The sequence below is a fragment of the Lytechinus pictus genome, chromosome 4 (assembly GCF_037042905.1).
Source record: "Lytechinus pictus isolate F3 Inbred chromosome 4, Lp3.0, whole genome shotgun sequence".
Classification (NCBI taxonomy): domain Eukaryota; kingdom Metazoa; phylum Echinodermata; class Echinoidea; order Temnopleuroida; family Toxopneustidae; genus Lytechinus; species Lytechinus pictus.
In genome coordinates, this window is record NC_087248.1 from 12,832,425 (window position 1) to 12,859,463 (window position 27,039).

Consider the following 27,039-nt stretch of genomic DNA (forward strand, 5'->3'; position numbering starts at 1 on the left):
GCAAATAGGATGCGATCATTGTCCTCATAGATCTCCATCCAACGCTCACTTTTCGAAGTGTGGTGCGAAAATTCAGCATGTTGTCGTTCGGTGCTTGAACAAATATTACTCTAGCAATTATCACTTTGTAAGTATCGAACGATTGTGGTAGTAAATTGTGTTGTTTGATTTGGGTCTTTGTGCAAATATCCCTTCCCTGGTTCTTATGGTATTGATACAGGAACGATTTTTATATCATGACACTTATTCTATCCTGAAAATTAATTTTGTGGAGGCAGTGCCGTAATGAGCCAAAATTTTAAGGGGGCCAGATATATTATGTTTCGGGCAATTTTTTTAAAACGTTTAGAGCGAGCAAAATTTTTGCCTTTTTATTACAAAAAAAATGTGATAGATTGTGACACAATATTAAGCAATATCATATTTCACCCTTCTTTCTTTCCTTTTCTCATTTTTATTGGGTCGTGAAAACTTTTGGGGGAAAGAGCCCCAAAGCCACCCCCTCCCCTTCTGTACGCCACTGTGTGGAGGTGCCGTACGTGAACGAGTGATCTAATGAGCCTGGTAAACACATGAAAGTCCGGTGTTCGATTCCTGGCCACGGCATTAAAAAAAAGATAACTATTCTTGTTGGAAAAAATAAAACAGGTCATTCGATGAAGCTTTTTTTCCTGCAGAAAATCTCTTTCATTTCAATTCAAAACCAATTTGTATATCACGACTATATGGAAGTTTGATATTGATTGTTATTAAAACGAAATCAAATCTCTTGATACGTAACAAAAATAAGAATAGATATAATCCAATATCATCATTTTATCATAAAGATAACACCATCTTTCTTGCGATCAGATTGCTGAGTTTGATATTGTGATATGTAATTCAATAACATCGACTGATAACATGAATAATGAACGTGTAGGCCCAATCAGCAAACAAACGAAGGGACAAAGTAATACACAATTATTTCAGCATGTTTACCTGTTTAGTTTGGCTTTACACATAAAAAAAATATAGCCACTGGAACCATTCTCTTCAACATGTCGAAAATTGTATTGGTCTTTCACATGCTGCGTTTAAATGTGAATAGGTCTGATTTGTTTGATCTGTCTGCTAACTTCAGTTTATTCTTCACACCTTACTGACAATGTATGGGGCGTTTGACATTTAAACACCTAAATGGAATGGATTAACTGACGTTGTCAGACCAGACAATTTACAAATATAACGAATGTGATTCGAGACTTGCCTGAAAACGAATCCCCAATTAACATTATGGAAGTTAAATGACAATTATAAATCCATATAACGTCCTTATATCAAAATATATTTTCAAAAGAGATGTTTCGATATAGACCCACTTTCAAGAAGTTTTAGTGAAAAGGATTTTCATCTCAAAGTAAACGATCAATTTCGAATCTTGAAATTCAACATGATCCTGTTATGTTTTACGCTCATCTTTCGTTTGTTTCTTTATGTCATGTATAATATACTTATTATTATTTTCGAATTGATTGCAGCAAGGTTATCGAATATCTAATCTACCAAAATAATGCGAACACCAAGCCAGCGGTCATAATGAAGATGGCATCGCCAACAAACGTGCATACATTGCTACCGAGGATGACAAGTGGATGCCAATCATTAGAGAGGTAGGGGTGCGGATTCGACACCCTACAGGGGGTATGCAATTTACCCATATTCAGGCAATCACCACATCACACACGTGCCACACGCCAATCAGGCATATTACTGCCGGTGAATTGCCAATACGTCTACTGCCAACTCGTCCACTCACCGCACGATCTACCTTCATTTAGTCGAATGCCATTCCGTCTATCAACATTTCGTCTAACAACCATTTGGTCCAATAACCACTTGGTCAAATCATCACTTCGTCTTATCACCATTTCGTCTATGACCATTTCGTCTCATAATAAGTTGGTCTAAACATCCGTTTTATTTTCACTCATTTTGCCCAATTAACACTTTATGCCAAATGCTCTATGGACTAACAATAGCTATTGGGAAAATGTGGCTACTGGACCAACTGGTTATTAGACGAAAAGATGAGTGGACGAAATGGCAATTAGATAGACCATGTGAAAATTGGACGAACTGATGGTAGACCAAATGATGGTAGACGAGATGGCAATTGGACGAATTGACATTAGATCAAATGAAAATAAACCTTACTGCCCAATAGTTATTGTCTCCCGACAAATACTCAATAACGTCAAAATGTTAAAAGGGTAAAACATTGATTAAGACCTACATTGTTGGGGTGGATGTTAACTGCACATTTTCGATTTCCTAGATCTACAGAAGTTGAGCGAATGATTTCTCAGCCTTTGTTGTTTTTGAATGATTTCTGTCTTTCTTCCTTTCTTTCTGCGAAAATGCGTGTATTGGTGAAGCCCATGACTATGATGAATAATTAATTAATTAAGCAGTACCCTTCTCAATTCCCTGAAAGAAGGAGAATTCATTCAATCTTTTTACAGAAAATATGTTCTTAAATAATTATTTTTTTTAATAAAAACTTTCCATTGAACAAATATCTAGTCGATTCTGACGTTTTATTTTACTTAGAGACCAGCATCTAAATTTAAACATTCCCGAAAATCCATGACAAAAAGCCAAAGAGAGCTCATCATGAGACTAAGAGGGCAATAAGGAGTTGTTGGAAGTTTAATTCGACAAACTCTAATTTTATCCGACAGTTGTCATAGTAACACTCAGACACCCGTGCTTCTCAGCTCAGCCAATCGAACTCAAAATAAGTTATCGAGGGAGCGTTTTATCAACAACACTATTGTCCGACAAGTTTTATATCTGACAACTTTCCTTGATTTTAATAGGCCGAGAAGCACTGTTACGACGATAATTACTGTCGGATGAAATATGGAACCTGTCAGATATAATATCCGACAAACTGGGGGCAAGGGAGTGCTTCAGCCCCCCCCCCCCCTTCAATAAACATGTACAGAATACTAAAATGATAATCTGATTCAGATTGTTAGCAAAGTAACCACACCCCACCCACACACGCACACACACACCTTCGAAAAACCTCCACACAGCCCTAAACAGTCAAGGAGACCAACACTTAGATTGACTGTCATCAAAAGACCAAACCGAACTCAAAGTCAGACAAACAGAGTGTCCTAAAGATCGGTATCAGTGAGTTTTCACAACAATACGCAGACGCTTTCTGGAACGTATAGAATCTATTGTAAAAAAACGCTTAATGGCAAAGCAGTCTTTGTCGAAAATCGGTGAATCAAAACAGCAGTGTCGTCCGTGACTCTGATGGACGAACGACATGTTTACATTTTTTCGTCAGCTCCGAATTTCACGAAGATCTGCTGTCCCGATTCACAAATTTTCGACAAAGACCTCTAGCTGTACATAGTGACATGACGGGAATATTCAATAGATTTACATTGTTGTAGAATCAGTCCGCGTTACATTTTGCAAAAAAAAATCGCTATTCGCGGTCTCTTCGGCTTCGGCCAACTGTGATGACTGACCCCTTTTAGATTAAAGCATGGATCTATAGCTCCATGATTAAAGATACCAGCAATCACCAGACAGCAAGTTTCTCAGTAGACTGAATGTCAACAAAAGTGACCCATATTGAGCGATGCCCATCATTGAGATGACCATCTAGTAGTCTTCCTCTCTTCAGACTCTGAAGTTTGCTGTTTGATTTCTCCTTCCATCACGCGGACTGACTTTGTTCCTTTTTTTTTTAATGTTTGTTATTAAGATTGGTCTTTATTTGGTATCTTCATATAACTATTTAAAAAAATCAGTGATGGATAATTAACTCATGCAGATGAAATGTACCTTTAAAGAAACAACAAAACACAGAGAACATTAAGAGACTATTAAAGAAGAGAGAAGGCTGAAGCAAGTGTTGTTTGAATCCAAATTCATTGAACACTTTTATGATCTTTTTAAACATCCTTTTACCTTGGTCTTGACTATTTCATCCTTTTCATGAACTGTCTAAAGAAACAAATAAATAAATAAATTATGACCATTCATAGCATTTAAAGGATGTAATACACATTCCACAAATCAGTGGCAGAATCACTACAAACTGTTGCCTGTCATGCAAGACCTGTCGCCTGCATTTGGGAAATTCTAAGAGCGCCTTGAAGAATGCGTGATATTTAGATCGGCCTCACGGACGTGTCAAGGCAACGGCGCTAGGTACTCGTCCCTGCATCCGAGGCGAGCCGATCGCGATCCTTGGAAGATGGGAAGCAGCGAGTAGAAACAGCGGGTGGAGAGAGGGACCAGTTAGGAGACCGAGTATTGAGAAAGGTGACAAGACGCGAGAGAGTGATTGAGCGCGCACGCGAGTGAAGTTCATAAACCTGTCAACTCCTCGGCGGGCCGTCCTGCCTCGGAAGTTGGTCGCGGTCGCCCCTTTCTCTCTCTTCATTCCAAATTCATTTGTCATATCGCGTAACAGACCATCACATGTCTTACATTCTCCAGTCGTGTCCCAGAAATTACTGAGAAATCTCAACCAGTTTTGGAATCATCATCTCCTGAACAAATTCTCCAGACAGATAGCTTTAAAGTGGGGATGGGTTATGCGCAGCCGACATCCATCATCATTGTGTGGATAATAACAGTCATCGTTTCGTTTCGAAACATTAATACAACGCTGCACTTAGTCCAGTGACATATCTTGTAACATTTTGCAAATGTTTCTAACCTCGTTTAATTTCAAGCCCCTAGATTTGGTAAACTTAGTGAAGCCACACACGAGAACTTGGATCGAATATCAGCGTTGTTAGAGACAAACGAGCATTGTTTTGAACATCGAATGCGTCCATAGATGTCCTGGGACACCCCATGCTCGCATCTTCTCATGGATATACCGTTCATGCATCCTATAATTTTGCTGAGTGATTTCCCGCCGAATTTTGGATGTTCGACTACATCACTTTACATTTTGGAGATTGAAAGTCACCGATTTTGAAAGTTCTTGGCGGCATTGAATACGTGGGTTTGGCTGATTTGTAAAATTACCACTGACAGTCGATATCATCGATTTCCATCAATCCATCTCGAAACGTTGCTTAATGTTACTCTTGAATTTGGTCTCAATGGATTAATGTTGCCACGCAGATTAAGTGCTGGAAGACTATATAGGAAGAAGTGGTTTTCTGAACAAAGCTTCAAGATTGAGGTGCCATAAAAGTTCGCAAAAATCGTTATGAGCAGTAATGGTTTGAACAAGCTGCCAGCATCATTACGATGAACTTAGGGTTTTCTTTCAATCTCGATGTCGATGGTGGACACTTAATTCAATTTCGACAACTTTTTTTTTCCTGAGGAACGTGATAAAACGTAAAGCACTTTCTATTTCACACTTGAACGGAATTTGTTAAGGGGTCGCTTCTAAAAGGTGGCTCCTAGATTCAACCAGCCGTCACATTGGTGTAACCCCGTTGTCGTTGTCGAGATCATCCACGTCCGCTGACCGTCATCATGAGCTGTTTGGACGTAATGTACCAGGGTACATACCAACCCTACCAGTATCCCTTCTACCAAAGGCCATTCGCACAGGTAACTATTATTCTGTTCCCCTTGTGTGATAGAAGTGGACATGTTGCTGATGGTGGTGGTAATGAAGGTTGTTGATGATGATGATGGTGATTATGATGATGGTGGTGGTAGGTGGTAGCGATGGTGGTTATAATGATGACGATAATGGTGACGATGATAATAACGATAATGATGATGATGATTATAACGATAATGATGATGGTGGTGGTGGTGGTGGTGATGATGATGATGATGATTGTAATGATGTTGTTGGTGGTGGTGGTGGTGATAAGGATGATGACGACGATGATGAGGGTAGTGGTATTGGTGGTGGTGGTGATGATGATGATGATGATGATTGTAATGATGTTGTTGGTGGTGGTGGTGATAAGGATGATGACGACGATGATGAGGGTAGTGGTATTGGTGGTGGTGGTGATGATGATTACAGTGACTTCGACAACGATGATGATGATGATGATAGTGATGATGGCAATTATTTTGGTGACGGATGATGGAGTTGAGATAGTTTATGACGCTTATAGGTGAAAATTATTGCAATTGTGTGATGGTGATCTTATTAAGAAAAATGATTGGTCATGATTGGTTAATAGCCAATATCATACCAGTAAATCGTTTCGAAAACAATATGAAGAAATGTGATTAGAGAAAGGAGGTCCGCTTGCCATCCTCTGTAAATATGTTCATTTCAAATCTAAAATTGACTAGGTCTATCGACAAAATATCAAGGCACACATCTCGAAATGGTCCTTGGTGAAAGTTTGAATTAAAATCCCCAAATTCCAATCGTTCATTATTCCCTACCTCATTTTCCCCACAATGACATATAAGGATAACGATATTAATAATATGAATATTTGTAATACACCGAGTTTATCATGAGACGATGTTCATGGCGCATTTTGTTCCATTTGAAATTAAGAAAGAAACACGTTAATTTCTATTTCTTTAATTTTGTTAGTTTAATGTTTTCAAATGAATTTGTATCAGTCATACATCAATCTTATCAATAATTAGGTATTATGTAGAAGAAATTCACATTGATGACAATATGAAATATTGGTATATGCTATACGAGTTGGTCCATTTAAGGCTTTTGTTTCGCCATAGGCCTAGTTTGTAAACAGAAAGGCCCAGAGACCAAACATGAGATGTGTTAATGTCTCATTGTTCTGTCCCACTTAGTTTTTGTTTGATCAAGTCCTATACACACTAATCAATGTGTAGGGGAAGTCAAAGAAACATTTTAGTGCTCTCTTCAAATAAAAAGGATTAAATAAAAAGGACGTATTTGCCCATATGTTGTTACGGGCATGGTTCACTCTCATTTTCTCCTTACTGCAACTCTGCACCTTTTCCAAAGAGAGTAGTAAAATAAAATGTTTTGATTTAATTCGGTTAAATTGAGTTTGAAAAGATTGAATTTAAATGATGCATTTAATATCACTTTACAAGGAAATTGTTTTTGATTGTTTAGAGAAAGGTCCGTTTTTTATTTTACTTTTATTTTATTCACATCATGGGGTGGATATGTCATCTTCAGTCATAGAGTTGGTCTTCCGATGAGTCACCGGTGTTAAAATATAGTGTTTGAAAGAAGAGAAAAATCTTATACAAAATCAAAATCCTCCAAAAATTATGGTAAACTAAAAATATTAGGCCTAGCCCCATTTAGCACCCGATTTCGCTTTTTGCGATATTATGTTGTCATGAACTATTTAATACAGAAAACATTATGGAAAGTATTCGGTCCTGTACAGTGGCGGTATGCACAATGTAATAGATTTTTATTTGATTTGATTTGAATTTATTTACATAACTCACTATTCGTTTCACATAACATGAATATTATAACAAATATCTAAAAACAATATAACGGTGAATCCCGGCAGTAAATGAATTATATATGACATAAAATTTCGTATGATACTAGTAATAGGCCTATATAATATTATGCGAGTTGAAACCAAGAGAAAACAGCCAGCCTTCGTCCCACTCCAACCCACCTTTCCCGTTTTAGAAATTCATTCATACCCGACTCTATCCACAAATTCAATTCACAAGCTCAACGCTAATCAAACTTCTGTTCCCAGCGAAATGATGACACTGATGTACTGATATCCCGGAAAGTTTCATGATAATAACAATAATCATATAAAAGTAATATTAATAATGATGACGATAATAATAATAACAACCTTTTGAATTATAATAATTATGATAAGTATTCTGGACGACTCAAACTTTTGTAAATGTTTTATTGTATCTGATTCATACCTGAGTAACTTATTTGCTTCTTTGTTTTATTTTGTTCATGCATGTCTAATGTTACATTACACCAGTAGAAAACAATTTTCTTTGTAATCATTATGTTTGCGAAGACAAAATAAATATCTTGTATTTACACTCTGCTACAATATTTTATGTTACATCGTTAGCATGGTTAGTGTGTGTTGTATCTCAACATCCGTTACACACCAGCATACATTTTATTCGATGTTTGTTATGGTAAGCTGTCTGGGGAATGATGAACATGCTTGTATAAATATTGAATACGATCGAAGAAGAGATAGGAAGATGATTATCAAAAGCATGTAAACATAACGTTCGACCTTTGTTGTTATCTTGATCAAAACTATCAAGAAGTCGCACTAACTACTTTCTCCGTCATTCGTGTGGCTGATTTTATGGTTTATTTCCAATTCGTCTTATGCCAATTCGTCCAGTTGCCAACTCGTCTACTATCATTTGGTCTACCGTCTACCATCAGTTCGTCCACTATCCACATGGTCTTATTGCCAATTCGTCCACTCACCATTTCGTATAATAACCAGTTGGTCCAATAGCCATTTTGTCCATATAACATTTGATCTAATTGGACTAAGTGTTATTGTGCAAAATGAACGAAAATGAAATGGATATTACACCAACTAGTAATGAGACAAAATGGTCATAGACGAAGATTAGACGAAGTGATAATTGGACCAAATGGTTGTTAGAAGACATGTTGACGGACGGAGTGATATTAGATTAAATGAAAATAGACCATGTGGTGAGTGGACGAGATGGCAGTAGACGAATAGGCAATTTACCGATTTTATTGGATGGTCGGTATGATACTCTGCAATTGTTACGTATGCTCTATGTAATATTACTACATTTTTCGATAACTATTTTTGTTCTATATTTTAGTAGCCCCCGCGCCAAACAAGGGTAAATGATGTACTGTGTCATTAAAACCTGGTCAAAAATATCATTTTCTCTCGATCTTTGTCGAACATCCAAAGTCAGAAATTACATGGTCACTGCGTTATCTATTAAGCTGAGGAATGACAATCAGCCTAAATGTTTTACTAAGATTTTGTTCTTCTATTTTTTAACCATGTTCATGATCGGGCCATGGCTAGGGATAATCATAAACAGGGTTAGAGGATTGGTTTTGAAAGTGGGGGGGGGGGGACTGACCATGCAAAAATCACAATCAGATGGTCATTTTTAAGTTTTTGTACACAGTTTTTGGAAACAAAAGTGGGGGCGGAAGCCCACCCAGCCCCCTCCTTTCCGCGACCCCTGATAAAAGTCACGAAGGAGTTTATTACTTTGTGTGGATGTGACTGTTTAGGCCAAAAAAATATGCATCGCGAATCTTTGTTCTTATGAAATCTAATTTGAATTTTTTTTCGTTGATATGGGTCATGGTCCCGGTGAGATTAAATTAGGTTAAATTACATGCTGTAGATATTCATAATATACCATGATCATTTTAATAGCTTGAAACGGTTCAATGAACTGGTATAAGGACAAGTGTATTCTATTTATGACGATGAATGACAAGGAATTCGGGTTATCTGCGCTATGTTGGGCACCTGCTAAACGCCATTGTTCATTTCAATTGAAAAGAAATGCCAAAGCATTGCCTATAAAACCCTTTAAGCAAAGTTGTAATTGACTCTTAAGTGACATCTTTAATCCCACTCCACGAAGAATAAATTTTTCTCCTCATCACTCCAACTTGATGTAATGACGTAATGTATTGCGTATCCAGTGCATAAGAAGTTGAAGAACTCAAGGTGATACATTGGGAATATACAAAACAACCGCATTCTAATGATCCCTAATGATTTTCTTTTCCATCAACTCTTTGCAGAAGTTTGGACATTACAAGATGCAGGAGGCGATGGGACTCGATTCGGCGGTCGACTACAGCTCGACGTCGAGCCACCACCACCCGACCTCCCACACGCCGAGCCTCTCGGCGTTCTCGACCACCGCAAACCCCCATCACCATCATTTCCACCACCACCCGGCGGCGGCGACGGCGACGCACTACACGGGGCACGGCAGCGTGGGGAGTCACGGCAGTGGGGTGAGCGCAGGTAGCGTTCAAGGACACTCGGGGCATTCTTCCCTGCATTCCACCCCGTCATCGCTCGCGACGCCGTCCTCAGCGCTCGGCGTGAAGGAGGAAGAGGAATCGGGGAATGCGAGCGACAAGGACCCCCCGCCGGAAGCGGACTACGTTAATTCCCGTTGTGTTATTTTTACGTTTTACTCTGGTGACTTGGATAAGATAGTTGACGAACACTTCAGTCGATCACTGAGTCATCAAGGGAGCTATGCTGAAGACACTGACGGAAAACAAAGGACAATAAATGGCAGTGATATGAACAGTCAAAATGACAGTGGTGACAGCAGAGGAGAAAACTCGAATTGGCCAAGCAAAAACAATGGTAAGTCATATCTGTTACATGCCCCCCCCCCCCTTAATCTAGTTGAATTCTCATTATGTTTCGCTCTTAATGGAAAAAACAAATTCTTAAGAATTTTATATATCGTGTTATTTGTCTCTTAATTAACCTCTTAAAGGGATGCTATCTGGTGACAATTAAGTGGAGGAAAAAAGAAACTGTTGGTTTGGGGGCGGATACTCCACATTGTTTCCTCATTTGTCAAGATGACTGGGGGTGGCCAGGGCCGTAGCTAGAGGGGGGGGGGGGGTATGGGGGGTGTGACACCCCCCAACATTCATGGCAGTCGGCAAAATCATGTACCAGTTGGCAAAATGGAGGATAGGGGAGAAAAAGAAAGAGGGAAAGAAAGGAAGAGAAAAAAAGAAAGGAGAGAGGGGGAGAGGGAGAAAGAAAGAAAGAAAAAAAAAGGAAAGAAAAAAAAATAGAGGTATCAACTTTGCTCATAATAATTCAGCTTCATGAAATCAAAAGTGCCTCCATGACAATCTCGGTCGCTGTACTCCCTCGCTTTCCAGTAACTTCTAACATTTTGACACTCCCTGCCCCCCCCCCCCGCACAAAAAAAATCGGTGTACGGCCATGTAGTTGTGTTCCCATCGCATGATAATGACCATAACCATGGTCAAATTTATTGGCAGGCGTTGGGCTATTGTTAAAATGCGAATCAAGTTCAATTGAGCATAGAATCATCACCCCCCCCCCTAACTTCACCCCGCCCCACCGAGTGCTGACGTAAGTAATGGAACTATACCCACATTTTCATTATATATTTTTGGTTCGTTTCCCTCATAATTATCTTCCCTACTTTTTTCGTTGTTTTTTTTCTCTGAAAATCCGAGGTGCAAAATGTTGACAAAATTTGAACTGAATTTGGTTTTTATAATTATTACGGGGGCCTGTTTCATAAAACTGTTCGTTAAGCAGTTTAGTGACGCATGGATTTACGAACGTCTCGAACATGTTCTTGGGTGCTTTACTCATTATTCACTGAGCCGAAATCTGATCACCAGTCGTGCTGAAAGTCATGCCTAACTTACGACAAACTTCATGAAACAGGCCCGGCTTATGGTTAAGTCAAGGTCTTTGAATTTGAAATCTGATTGGCTTCTCTCAGTGTTTGTCTCAAATGGCGTAAATTATTTCTTCTTAATTCGTGTCAGTTTTAGAATTTCATCTAATAAGAAACTTATATACGCTTCTCTATACATTATTTCTTCTTTTCCTCCATTTTTTCACTACTTGAAAAACAACAGAGGGGCGGCGGACTCTCCTTTCCCTGTAGCACCATTCTTGCCTAGAATTATGTGTTACTGTAGATATAAAAAATTATTCCAGTATGAACAGTTTGTATAGGGTCAAAAGTAAAACCAATAAGAAGAGAAGTATCTTTTTATATATTTTTATTATAGAGAGAAGTAAGATTAGACAGAGTCGTATTTTTCGGAGGGGGTGTGAATGAAATAGCAAGTTTTATAATTAATTTTATTCAAATAAAAGATGAAACGCTGTCACAGTGTATCACGAACGAGTGACGAGTTTGAATAAATTAACTAAATGAAACCATTTTTTATTATTATTACGAAACTGTATGTAGCTGTATTCATTATTACCTTCCATTGGCTTTGGTAATCTTTACAAACTGATTTGAATTAAAAAAAGATGCACGAGATAATTATATTCATTTCTATTTATAGACAAACTCAAGTTACTCAACCACTATCGATCAAAGATTTGGCTGAAATTGATTTTTTTGAATGAATGAAACCCTGTGTATAGGTGTTATACACATTTTGAGCTTTTCTTTGCAAGACAATATATATAGCCACCGGGAAAGTAAGGTAGTGGATTTTAATTAGTCCGTTAGCACAAGTACTACTTGAATTTCCCTATATTCAGGTTTCAATGTTTCACTAGTTTTTGAACCCCAATATCTATCTTTAGCAAAATTACATGAAATATATATTCATGATAACACGAATGCAGTGGCGACATCATTAAAACGCTATTTTTAAAGCAGGGGGAGCAAATGGAGGACAAAGGTTCTAGCTGGGGGAATTGCCCCATGGTCATGAGTAAGAGAGAGAGAAAGGTGGGGGCTCAAAATGATGTACGGAGGGAAATTCTATATAGCTGGCAGGGTGAAACTGGAGGCGCAACGGTCCGCAAGAGGGGCGGGGGGCGCCGCCACCGCGTTAATAATATTCGAAAAGTATTTTTGCCAGATCAGCTCTGTTTAAATCTATCTGCTTACTCTTAAAATAAATATCTTACCTGGTTTTTTTTAGGAAGTGCATGAAGAAATAACATTTTGGAACATAACTTTGTGTATGGTTAATCTGGATTTTAAATATTCGTGATGATTAAGACTCATTTTTGCCACGATCAATATTTAGGCCTACATTACCTTTAATGCTCGTCTTGGGAAGATGTGAAACTAGCGGGGAGCACATACCAAGCTAGCGGGGGACTGTCCCTGAGGTTTCCCGTTCAACAGCCGCTGATACAAGTGAAAGATTGATGAGCACTCGTAGCTATCCGTCACTTATAGGCCTACTATGTTTATTTTAAGAATATAGTCGAGTATCAAAAATATATCAAATATATATATATTTGCACGATGTTCTGTTCTGGATTTTGTCCTTTAGATAATAAAAGAACACTCTTAAAAAGGATTTGTCAACATAACCAACGTGTTGCTGAATATTTTGATGAAGGTAATACCACTGCACTGATCAAAGTTAACCAATTAATTGGTTAGAGCTTACCTGAATTTCGGTTAATTTTGACCATTGTTTTTGGTCGAACAATCATATTGACCAATCATTTTGAAAGGTGAATGGATATTCATGTCACATTTTAGAACACTTTTATAGAGTATGTTGCATATTACATTCTACCCAGAGGCGTCGATCGTGGCGGGGGAAGACTGGGGTGGGGGATGTTCGCCCCCATGCAATTATTGGGAGCAAACATATTGAATTTCCCCCCATAAGTTTGAACATTTGGAAAATTCATAATAGAGAGTTTTCAAAAACACCACGCAGACTCTTTCTGGAACGTAGATAATCTATTCTCTATAGCAGTTTTTGTCGAAAATTTGTGAATCAAAACAGCAGTTTCGTCCATGAATTTGGACAAACGACACATTTGCTCTTTTAGTCAGCTCCGCGACTTGAGAAGATCTGCTGTCCGGTTCACCAATTTTCGACAAAGACCTCTCAGCTGTTCATTGTGATTTGATGGTAATTTCAATGCTTTTACTATGTTCTAGAATCGGTTCCCGTTGCAATTGCGAAAACTCGTTGTTTATGTGATGCAAACATTATGTTTTAATAAAAGCTTAGGAAAACACTGTATAAAGCCATTTTATGTTTTAGTAGGCATAAAAATATAGCATAAACATACAAAAGTTTCATTTTTTTTGCCTTTCTTTGCGTGCGAAATTCTTAAGTATAATTAGTTCAAAATTTGTCTTTATTTTTCACATTTAAATCCCCCCCCCCCATTTGAAACATTAAAGAGCGACGACCCTGATTCTAATATTTGCTTAACCATAATCGTGATGATAATGGGGCAAATATAATCATGTGCATATTTTGGAAAATTTTCTAGCGGGTGTAAAACTAGAAGTGAGCCCCAAATCGATAGTAGAAATAACTGTTCAAGCCTTCCTAGATTTGGTTTGAAAAATTAAAATCATAGATTTTTAAGAAATTTTGTAAAAAATCATGATACTGAAAGTTCCTTGCGTTCAATGTAATTTTAAAGACAACAGTGTTTAAGAATCCCACGTCTGGCAAATTATGATGTTTACAAAAATATCATCTTTTATGAAAGGAGGTCCATCAGCTCCTCCCCCCCCCCCAAAAAAAAAAAAGCCATCAGTAGGCATGGGCTATTGGTAGCATATTATGCTTTCGCTAAAAGTGTTCTGGTATTATGTTTTCTTTGTGCCTGATTCCTAGGTTGTTCGCCGACGCCGATGTGTAAACGTAGCTTTCCACCGTCCTTCTGGAATTCAAACTTCTACAGTAACGTCACGAACTGCAACAATAACAACATCAGCAGCAACAGTAACAGCCTGCATCTCAACTCCATGTACCCGACGAGCACCTCGACGCACCACGACACATCATCCCTCCTCACCGCCGCACAAGCGGCCGCCGATTCATACACCATGCACCACCATGCGCACCACCGGGCAGCTTCCATGCACCATTCGCAGGCAGAGGCATGGCATTACGGGTTCCCCGCGCACCACCAGTCGTCCTACGCGCATCACCATCACGCGGGGTTGCACGAGTTGGGTTACGGAGTGTCGCCCGGAAGCGCGTTCAGCCCGAGGTACAGCTCTTTACTCATTCAACCGTCCGTGAGACCGGGGCGGCTGCCGACGATACCGGGTCAGTGTGACTTTACGAAGTCGTCGACGACGGAATGGCCGTCGACATACACCCCTCATAGTCACCAATCAACGACAGAGGTACCGTCATACACCGTCGAAACAGGTGAAGTTAATGATTATAATCAACCTTTGAATACCATGCATTATAATTTCTTTCGTGGATTACCCCCCCCCCCCCCTCTGGTAACTATCCTTCCTTCTCTCTTCCTTCAACTACTAAAACAACTAGTGTTATCCTTCTCTTCTACTAATGAAGAGAATGATGGTGATGGTTATAATGATGATGATGATGATAATGATGTTGACAGTAATATACTAATAATGCCATAGTAGGATACTGGTGATGATGATGATGATGATTATGATGTTGGTGGTGATGGTGGTAATTATGATGATGAATATAGTGTTGATGATGACGATGGCGATGATGTCGATGGTGGTAGCAGTATATTACTTCTACCTCAAAATGTATAATTTACTTATCAATGCATTAATGATAACTTTTTTATAGTATCCATATGAATTACTCTTGAGAACTTTGCGAAGTGACGAGTGTGTCTTAATACACACTCACCATATCTACATTTTGACAAAAACATAGGTGATGCGTTTAGGAATAGTCCTACCATATTCTATTGCATTTAGGAAAAATGGTACGTTTTTGTTAATTGGTGTAAACAGTGAATATCTTCATAATAAACGTTTTACTCCTTGGTTACTTCAATACAAAGCTATCGTTGCATGATAACATAACGGGAGATATTAAAAAGAGATATTTTTTTCTATTCAAAATACACCAACAACAACATCTTGTCTATAACATATCAAAATAATACCCTGGAATGTCCTATAAAATGGAATACATCAACGCTCAATAACCATTAAGTTCGGTAGCAAATGGGGTTAAATACCTATGGGCTTCAAGTATACAAAACAAAGATGAATATTAATCCTTTGGGATGAAAAACGTACTATTGAAAAATGAGGGCGGGTTATTATCTTACAAATTGACGTGATTGGTTAATCCGTGATGATAGGGGGAGGAGTCTAGTATATGCTGCGTAATCAGAGTAGTTCAGTAGGCTAATATGACAGAAAGAAGAGATATGAAAGAATCTATAAAATGATATTTTTAAACACATAGGAGATCTTACCCATCTAAATCGTTATAAAACTAATAAAAACATGATACTTCTCTTCATCTTCTGTATGGGATTCCACGAAATATCAGAGGTAGTCCAGTCCAGATTAAATCAAATGGTTTTCTCAATTTTCTCATGTATTTCTGTTGCCTGATTTGCATCACTTTGTTTCCTTTTTGACAGTTTCGTGTTTTTTTCTGGTTCAAAAATTCGCTACAAAGATGTTTTTCGGACAAGCATGCGTTTTGGATTGTTTCATCGATATCCATTGTCAGATCCGTTCAACCTTTCTCCTTCTGTTCTTGCCCCTCCCCCTGCAGTCATAATTATGTTTAGTACATGTCATACTCCACAGTGGTGTTATACCTCCGAGGGGGGGGGGCGAAGGGAGGTTGCCCCTCCCCCAGAAAAAAAGGCCCATTGGTTATTTTGCTTTATTTTGTGGCTTTTCAACATTATCGGCAATTTTTCACTTTTTTCCTTTTCTTAATTTATTTTCTTTTTATTCTTTATTTTTCTTTCTCTCTTTCTTTCGTTTTTCTTTCTTCCTATCTTTCTTTCTGTCTGTCTTTCTGTCTGTCTGTCTGTCTTTCTTTCTTTCTTTCTTTCTTTCTTTCTTCCTTCCTTCCTTTCTTTCTTTCTTTCTTTCTTTCTTTCTTTCTTTCATACTTAAGTTCTTTCGATCTTTATTCTTTTCACTATATACATTTCTTGGTCTATCTTTGTTCCCCCTTCCGATCATTCTGGTTCTGTCACTGGTTCTCGTTCAGTCTAACTCTCGTCTTCCCTCTTTCCCCTTCCTCTTTCGATAGGCATACATCTTTCCTTCGACTCTTCTCTGTTTTTCATTTGACTCTCATTCCATCTCATCTTTGCTCATGCAACATCTTCGCTGTTCTCGGTCGATCTTGGTCAACTTTCATCGGGTTCTTGATGTCCAAAGTTTGGAAGAAACTAAATTGATTTACTTGCAACGTATCTTATAATCCTTCCAATACCAATGACGAAAGATATTCTACCGGTCTGCCATTCTGTCTTTGTGAGGCCCGTTTCCATTGCCTCTTCTTATCGGATTACACATGCTGAATTTCCTACATCCATTTGATGCATGTCCCCATTTTACATTTAATAAATTTTGTTTATGAGTTTTGTTTTACAAAATCCATTCGAATTTAATTCGTCATACCAGATTGTTTCCAAAACGATTTACTCCTATCTCTTGGTCGATGCATAGCGACTACTTTATCATTGGAGCTGTAGTGCCAAGGGCTCTCATCATACATAGGCCTAATCAATTGTTTTCGATAAGTCTTTGTTGGTGGTAATACTCTGAAATCATTTTGTGAAATATCTTTGGAAAATTATTATTTATATTCCTTTTTTTCTTATCGGGGTATTTGAAATCATTTTACACCCTCAACTCCTTTACTACTTAAAAAGCAAACTATATTTAATAAAATCAAGGTGTTCTTTTAAGATATATATACTAATTTTCACATCACGTGATGGATATAGGATCCCACTCTTGATTTGAGATGTGCATGCGTATTATGTCGCGATAGAACGCGAATTTAAAATGAATATTTTTTCATGATTCCAGATGCATTTATCTCGGTTATAAACATTTGATTGAGTATCGAGAAGTGTTGTTGTTTTTCTCTCTCTCTCTCTTTAAGGTGTTTTTTTTTAATCAAGTGTCATATTCTGTTTAAGTGATTATGTAATCATTCGTATAAAGTGGTTGACAACGTCAGCTCATCTCATAGTCATTCGTGAAGAATACACCATTGTGAAAAACAATCATCCAATTTGCCCACTTTTTGTATATACTATATAGTTTATGCAAAGTGTTACTTATTTTTTTAACCTTGTGATTTTTTTTGATGGAAAGAACTCAGTGTGCCACAGTGTGTCCACAATGTGGAACACAATGTGAAATCATTTTCACACTGTTTAATTTTACCATCTTAACAGTGTGGATCATATCTTCACACCGACAGTCGATTATTGTGAACACACTGTGACCACAAAAACTGTAGAGGCGTCCACAAAGTGATATCGTCTCCACACCCCCACACTGAACAGTCTGAAAGCGTATCCACAGTGTGAATAATAACATCTTCACACTATGTGAAACACACTGAACAGTCACTCTAAACGTGTCCAGAGTGTGAAATTATTATCGCCACACTGAGCATTTTAACAGTGTGAATCACATAGTTCACAGTATGAACACACTGTGAACACACTGCATGATATTCTGTTTCACAGACTCATATTTTACACTTAACTAATAACAGGTCTAGAGCAATATACTAACGTCAAAGGCTCTGTCTGTGTGTCAAAATAAGAGCCAGCCACAGTACATAGTGAATCGAGACTCACTACTTCAGACTCTGCATTATGTACTATGCGAATTGCGAAAAACAAGAGTATGTGCCTGCAGACTACTCTGTCTCTTTCTAGCAGGGACCTACCCCACTTTCTGAAAGTGTGTGTGGGGGGTGTAAGAAAATGTAGGCAGTGGGAACGAACCCACTACTTTATTGGCAACATTGCGTGTTGCGCTGACAGGCATCTTTGTCATCTCATTCAAGTTTTAGCAAACAGACCTATCAGTGTTATTACATTACCGAATCAGTGTAACACTAATCGTAGTAGCAAGCTCCGTGGAATTAACTGCGATTATTTTGTCTGGTTCCATTACCCGCCACTGTCCACTTTCTACTTTCTGTCACCGGAGAATAGGATTGTTGGAAAATGAAACATCCAATGTCATTTCTGAACTAAGAATCTTATGGAAAATTTCTGCCATGAATGTCCAAAACACTGGTTAGCTTGATTAAAGCGCCCACTGTCCCATGTATTAAAATATTCATATTTAGACATGTACACGCGCCGTTCCAGGAGACAAGATTATATTTAGCTCCGTGCAAATTGATTTGTTTAATAGTACTAATGATATAGGCCTTCAGATTTTACTGTACCACCTTCTTAGGTGCCCAAGGTCCTCCCATATTACCCCTGCTAAAGAATATGCAACTGATTTCGGTGCTCACAGTTTTGTAAAGAATTCCTTCTTTTCCTGCTGGTACCCATTTACCTCACCTTAATTGGTCGAGTGCAGAAGCCCGATACCGTTAAGTGGTGACAGTGTTGGTGATGTCGTTTTCGATGGAGATGATGTATTGGAGTGAACTACTTCTTAGATTATTAAAATTCATATTTAGCCAGGTTAAAAAACGTATCTGTAAAATAGTACTCACATCTCCGTTTCTTTCTTTCTTTCTCTTTTTGTAATGTGGATGCAATAGTTTTGGTCATTTTAAATCAAATCAAGGAGATTCAAATCTCTTAGGTCGAACAGAATACGTCTATTGAAAAAAAGTATACATGATAATGATCTTGATATTAATCATTAACATGATGATAATGATAATGATATGAATTATAAATGATAACGATTATAATGACATCATCACCACCATCATCATCATAACCTCCACCACCATCATCTTCATCATCATCATCATCACCACCGCAACCTTCATCATTATCATCATCATAACCACCACCATCATCATTATCATCATCAGCAGCATCATCATCAACATCATCACCACCATCTTCGATATCATCATTATCACCATCACCACCACCACCACCATCATCATCACCACCACCACCACCATCATCATCATCAACATCATCATCATCAACAACATCATCATCATCAACATCATCATCATCAACAACATCATCATCATCATCATCAACATCATCATCATCATCATCATCATCATCATCATCATCATCATCATCATCATCATCATCATCATCATCACCACCACCACCATCATCACCATCACCATCATCATGATTATCATCACCACCACCACCACCATCATCATCATCACCATCACCACCACCATTATCATCATCATGACATTACCCCTACCCTGCGTATTCCATAAATCAAAAATTGATTAAAAAGTAGCCCATCTTTTCCCCAACCTATACGCCATCGCCATGATCACCATCCCTCATCCTTCTATGGATATGACTGTGAACGTGTCCAATCAGTAAATCCCTCATCACTGCCTTAATCCCTCCATCCTCGTCCGACCATTCCCCTCCAATCATCACCTTCACTACAAAACTAATATTACTCCGCCAAAGATATACACCGTCACCTAACCCTCCTTATATTACCCCTTTTTAATTTTCATAATTTGAAACAACGCGCCCCCATTTTTTACACCTTCATTTTAAAACACCATATTGCAGACGGCCTTGACTTACTTCTAATCACCCCTATTTTCTTTGTTATTCTTTACTTTTTCGTTTTTCATGGACTTTTTGGGGATGGAAATTGGCGTACCTCTGCTATTAGTCATACACCTTTCTTCAACTTGTCATGTAGTCATGGCCGTTGTCATGGTAACATTTTCCAAGGTGGCAGAAAAATTATTGTGATCATGTGGGATGCAACCCTCATGAATAAACAGACAAACAGCTTGAATAAACGTAATTTTACAGATTGTAGACAGCCGTGATCACGATGGTATTGTGGATAAAACGTAAAACCAGACATTTTAAGTTATGACATCTCTTTGTAGGGGGGATTTACCTGACTAAAGGAATGAAATTGTAAATTTCGTTTACACAATCGATGTAATCATTGTCATGACGGTTCTCCTGCAGAAAAAAATCTCATAATTCAGAAATTGATTGCGATTACCTTGACTTGTCTTATAATGATTACACAAATAGATCTATCATAATCATGTATTCGTGAGATGGTTGAAGAATTATCTAAATTTGGTGATTTAAAAGCTGAAATTCTCGATAGATTCGTGGAAATATTTTTAAAAGACAACTTTTCAGTATATATCTATAATGTAAGGTGCTCAAAAAGCTGGAAGGACTAATGGATCTTTCTTGTATTAAATTGTTTTTATTTGTCGATGACTTCAACACTTTCACATAAAAATGAAAAACATATAGCAAAATTACTATCATCTTTTAAAGAAAATAGTAGATGGATTATTGACAACTGATAAAATACACAACTTTAACACTCTTTATATTCTTTCTTCTTGGAAGCATTAAGTGATTATAACATCTCATATCTGTAGCATATTTTTCATGCAAATCATATTTTTGAATACTTTGAAAAGGCGATAGAGAAAGAATTTGTTATCATTGGGGAAGGCGTAATGATATAAAATGCACTGTAATTTATTTTTGTTTATAGTTATTGTGTGGGATGTGTTTTAGTTTTCCGAATAGTGTGGTGAGCATGGTGATAGCTTTTATATAGGGATTCTGTGAATATTTGCAATCCCTTGCAAATATTATGTTGCAATTTTACATCTAATGGATCAATTTTGACTTTAGCAAATCAGATTACACTCCTTGTTTCAAGGAGCAGATTAGCAATCAGTTGCAAATTTGTAATTAATTGAAAGACATAATTTATGCTTGATTTAGGGACTGAAATTATACTTGCAATTGATCACAAGTTTCTTGCAATGCCCCATTGGTCTTCCCGATGTTACAGCTATAGTTATTATTTTTGTTGTTTTGTCTTGATTGGAAATGAATGAAGACGGTGATTCAATTTTTTCTCTAATTTGAAGATGGTTTTCATAAAATTAGAAAGATGCATGCTGGATGTACGAAGCGAGGTAGTGGGGTGGGCTGAACGGGGAGGGTGGGGGGGGGGGGGGGTCAGTCAAGATGTGGGGCATAGCTAACGAAATGGTGATGAATGATCCACCAGAGGTTCAATCCCAACTTATGAGACACGTGAGACAGAAAGAGCGAAGAAAAAACGACGCTGTCTTAAATATAAGTATATAGGACCCCCATGTATGACTGTAGTATTACAATAGAAATAATAAAAAAAAAGAACGAGAAAATAAAAGGAAGAATGGAATAGGGGAAGGAAGAGGAGGAGAAGAAGAAGGAGGAGAAGAAGGTGAAAAGAAGAAGAAGAAGGAGAAGAAGAAGCCTAGAAGAAAGGAAAATGAAAAGAATTAGAAAAAGAAGAAGAAGCCTTGAAGAAGGAGAAGAAGAAGGGAAGAAGAAAAAGAATTAAGAAGAAGAAGCAAAAGAAAACGAAAAAAATGAGAAAAATAAGAACTTGACGAAGAAGAGAGAGACGAAGGAGGAGAAAGAGAAGAAGAAAAATAAAAGAAGAAACAGTAACATACAGTCTTCCAAACTATATCGACCATGAACTTATAGGAAAATGATCTAGTGATGACATAGTGACTATAAAAAGCCATTAATAGGCTATTGTGAAGATTTCAGGGCTTTTTCAATGGCTGCAAATCTTTTTTTTTTATTATATATTTACCTCATTCAAATGTACAACATTCATTTTATTATTTCAATTAGAAGATACTGAAATGAAATATTCTGTAAACATCAAGTCCTCCTTCATGACTGCAGACAAATCAGTCTAAAACTGGAAATCAAAGAGATTTGCTCTGAATCAAACACTGACTGGAAATTTGAAACAATTGCGGGTTACTTATATCGGGCAGAATAACAAATCGAAGTTTATCAAAAATAACGATGTCCCTTTTTTCAAAACCTCCCGCGAGAGCCACAATTACATTTCATTCCTATCGTTGGGCAGGCTTCTCTTCCCTCGAGATGCTCTCACCGCTGCAGGCTGTATACCCTCATGCCCTCCCCTCTGTACGCCGACGCACCCGGGGAGAAGAGGGTTCATCGCCCGCTGGCGAGATAACAGAAGAGAGCGAGTGAGGACAGCTCGTATAGCGGTCTGCAGGCGAGGCGGTTCTCAGGGTTTTCTTATGGGCATCTTTTCATCACGACACTTATTTTTTTGTAACATCGAGAAATATGATAAACATTCGACGCATGCGAGTCAACGAACCACAATGGGCTCATAAAGATAGACAAACAATGCAATGATGATAGGACCTAGGTTAAGGGTATATGTCACAGGGGTGTATTTATGATAGGCCTATATTGGAATCAATGGGCACTGGATTCATTTAGGCAGACCACACAAACGGAGTTCCCTGTTGCAGTTATTCCGACAGAAAATGTCGTTCCACAAAATAGTCTAATTCAAGTATACAACAATTGAAAACAAAATCTAAAGAAACAGAAAAGAAATGATCATTTATTGATTTTATTCAAGGAAGTTTTGTTTATGCTTTTGAAAAATTATAAATAAAAGACTTGAAGCTATACGGAGAAAAAATTGTCACATCCTAGTTTGTATCAAGAATTCATGAGAAGAAGAGTGACGTCACAACGTGACCCTACTAAATTCACTAAGTTTGTTAAAATTAACCCCCCCCCCCTCCCCACCCGGCCTCTCCCTCCCCTCCACTCACTGCCATCTTCCACTTTTTGCCACACCACTACCCCTTTCCAGCCCCACCCACTATCTCCCATTGTCAACGATATACCTCTCAAAAGGACCCCCTCCACCCCTTCTCCATCTTGTTATACTTTTCTACAGTTTCCGTCAATTTCTTTGTCACATTTGGAGAATAAAATTATGATAAGATACTTCCCAAAACCTGACGTGCGCTTTTGACAGTCCGTGTTATAAAGTTGTACATAATATACCCTATATAGTACCGATGAAAGTGAATTTGCTTAAATAATTTATATTGGGAAGGGTGATTAATTATCATCTCCCCTTATTAATCTGAGACGAATAACGTCAAAAGTCGTAACTATTTAAACATTTTTGTTAATTTTATCCCTCCTTTTTTTTCATTTCTGTGCTAATTCTCATCAGAACTCTTTGCTAAATATACTGGAATTTAATTGAAGTTAAACCCATCCCCTTGCCATGTTCTTTGATTTAAATTTAAACGTTTTCCATATTATCATTTCATTTCAATCTTTACTTTTTAAATTCCAGGTAGCGCCGTGGACTCGCACGAAACAAACAAGGATCTCTATTGGTTTTAGTTGACTCTCTTGGATATAACTCGACGTCATCTGCTCGAAAATGTGGCCATTTTTTTTTATCAACATCATGCTTCTTTCTGAGTACCGAGATGAATATAAAGACTGTCCGAAAAATAACTTTTGCATGCTGCTTATATATAAATCATGTTGATTTTCTGTAAACTTCGCCCCTATTTTATATTATTTTTAATTTATCCATAGAGTGGATAAAAGTGTGGATTAAAACTGGGAAATGGAAAAATGTTAATCTTCCGTCTGACAATACACATTTTCCAGTTTGCATTCTAATTTGCCGAACTATGCTGAAATGTTCCGATTGTACCCGAGGTCGCAAGATCGACTTTCTACAGCTGATAGAAAGGCTAAAATTTGGACATGTTGGATAAGAGTATAATCACCGAACATTTCCGAAATGTTCTGATTATATCGGGTCTTCAGATGACAACAAAGGATTGACAGGAAAGAAAGGTGAAAATAATAAGTTCTTATTATTTTATTTTATTATTTCATGTTGAACGTCATCACGGTGTACCTGCAGGAAAAAAAAATAATTTTATTAATTTATAAAACAATAAGTCCACCACGACGACCAGCTTACTCTCATGTAGGCCTTTGCGAAAAAAAACTCAAAGAAGCATTACACTGAAAATGTCATCAAAACCGGATTTGAAAAATAAAAATTTAATCGTTTTGAGGTTTCCCTTATATTATAGGAAACAGTGGTGTAATGAGCCAAAAACTTTGAGGTGGCCCCAGACCGGGTCCCAGACACGGCGTATTGGGCAATTTTTTTTTTTTAATACAAAACGCTAATTTGGTAGATTTTGCCATACATTTTCTTACCTTTTTCCCCTTTCCTTTTCTTTCTTTCGCTCATTTTTTCTTTGCCGTGAATCTATACGCCCGTAATGTAACAAAATGCGCAACACAGACGGCATTTAAATCAAGGAACTGATGATACACCCTCACTACTCAATTTGTATTTATTTACAATGAAAATTGATATTAGAAATTTAATTTTCCGATCTTTTTGTTATAGAGATGCTCTCCGTATCTCGAAACATTGATGGCTTTATTTTTGTCAAGAGGATATAAACCCTGTGTTGCATCATTAGAGGAAATCGAAACGTTTGAAATTTCAAAATACAAAAGAAAAAGTGTCACAATCATGTGCGATATATGCTATTTCATTTGCACACTGCTTATGATTTCACATATAACTTTTTTTATAATTAAAATTTCAGAACACTTATCCGATTTTGATGGAATTGTCAGTGTTATGCTTCATTTTTTTTTCCAATTAATTCAAATCAGTTTGAAGATTTAGTCAGCTTAAGGTGTATTGATATTTTGTTTAATTATTCATGGGTAAACTGTATTTTTTTTACTTTGCATGTAATCTGAAAAGAAGAATTTTCTAATCATGATTTTTTTATCATGATTCTGAATTCGTATAGAGATAACAGGAAGGTTGCATTATTATGATAAATTGTAGTTTCATAATTACCTTTTTAATGGTTGTGAGGAAACATCCTACATTATAATTGTATCATGTATAATTTTTCTCCTTAAGATAAAATACTGGAAAGGTGTTTTAACGAGAAATTGTTTATGCAATGAAATTGCGCCCGTCATTTTTTTTCATTATAAAGTCAACAATCTGATGATGATGAGACTGAATACAATTTTTGGTTTCAAGCGATTCATTTTTTGTTTTGTTATTTTTACCGTATGAAAACAGTACTTCAAATGAAAAAAAGAACATTTATTTGAAGAAATAAGAGAGTAAAATAAAAAATGCTTGACATATTCTCCTATGTAATTTCTCAAACATTTAACATGTCCCTTTTTTCTTAGAGAAGTTTTACTTGATTGTTTTTCTTTTAATGCGGTTTTTATCAAAGAAGTTGATAATTTTTTTATTATTAGTTTTTCAATTGTTAGAACTATTTATCAGTATATCTGATTATATTAGGGACCATGCATGGTCATACGTCATTACTTTAAAAGATGGCGGTATTTTGTTCAGCTAAAAGCAAATAAAGACGATGTCATATGTTCTTAGCAAAATAAGCCAGTCCCCTTTCCCTCGTAATGAGATAAATTGTTTAATTTTTAACCGTTTCAAACATTCCTTCAACGAAGTTCAGCAAGGCGTTTGAATGTACTTCATGTGGATTATTAATATAAGAAAGTCGTTTTTAACTTGAATACATTATATGTGTACAGGGTATGAACAAAAATACAAAAGGCTCCTTTTTAACAATGTTAAAACAAACCTCGTGCATCCAAAGTATCATTCAAGAATGATTTAAAAATTCCTTGTCACTTTGTGAAGTTAGAGTATAAGCTTGTGAAAAATGACTGTTTTATGATTTTTATTCGATGTCAAGCGGCACTGTAATAAACTTGCTTTCTTTTGTAAGTAAATTATTCGAGAAAAAATGTTGTGTGTTTTTCATTTCAGTTTATCTGTTATGTCATTAATAGAGAATGGCTTAATCACCCAAGTGGTGGTCTTTCACATAAAATAGACATGTATCTAACATTAAGCAATAAAGGAAAGGGAGTTTCATGGCCCTGGGAAGCGGGATTGTTCGAAGTCCGGAAAATGTAAAAAAGTAAAATAAAAATAAAAAAATGGACACATTAACCAAAGTAACCTTCATTTTTGTAGTGAAAACTTTGTTTTTATTGCTTCTCAAATTTCTCTGGACCAAAACAAAATGACCTCCAAATTGACATGAGCACCCCCGCTTTAACATTATTGGTGATGGGTATTCGATGAAAAATTATCGCAAAACCATGGTTCAATGCTTTGTTATGAAAAAAAGTATGAATATTATTAAGTGACCATTTGGCGAAAATTTTGAGGGAGCCTAGTTTTGAAATACCGTGCACGATTTAGCATATTTTCAAGCGAGCGAAGGTGGTATATATGCCCAAACAAAGTCAAGTCGATAATAACAAATGTAATAAATTTGTGGTTTATAGGTATACATTCTGCAGGATTTCAAAGGAGATTTAACGAAGATTGTTTAGAAAACATTTTAAAATACCACCTTTTTATCGGGGGGGGGGCATTAAATGTTGAGGATATTTGACAAATTTCGAGAATCATTGTAGAAGGGAAATGGAAAAAAAGAAGCAAAATTAACACTAAACGGAAAAAGCTGGG

The 27,039-nt window shown here is 37.1% G+C and overlaps 1 protein-coding gene across 1 annotated transcript; it reads left to right on the forward strand.

Moving 5' to 3' along the window:
• Nucleotides 1-4,140: 4,140 nt before the first annotated feature.
• LOC129259521 (transcription cofactor vestigial-like protein 2) lies at nt 4,141-26,291 on the forward strand. The gene is made up of 4 exons (XM_064098412.1): nt 4,141-5,592; nt 9,740-10,322; nt 14,309-14,851; nt 23,812-26,291. The coding sequence occupies exons 1-4, from the start codon at nt 5,515-5,517 to the stop codon at nt 23,859-23,861; spliced, it is 1,254 nt and encodes a 417-aa protein (XP_063954482.1). The 5' UTR covers nt 4,141-5,514; the 3' UTR covers nt 23,862-26,291.
• Nucleotides 26,292-27,039: the final 748 nt, after the last annotated feature.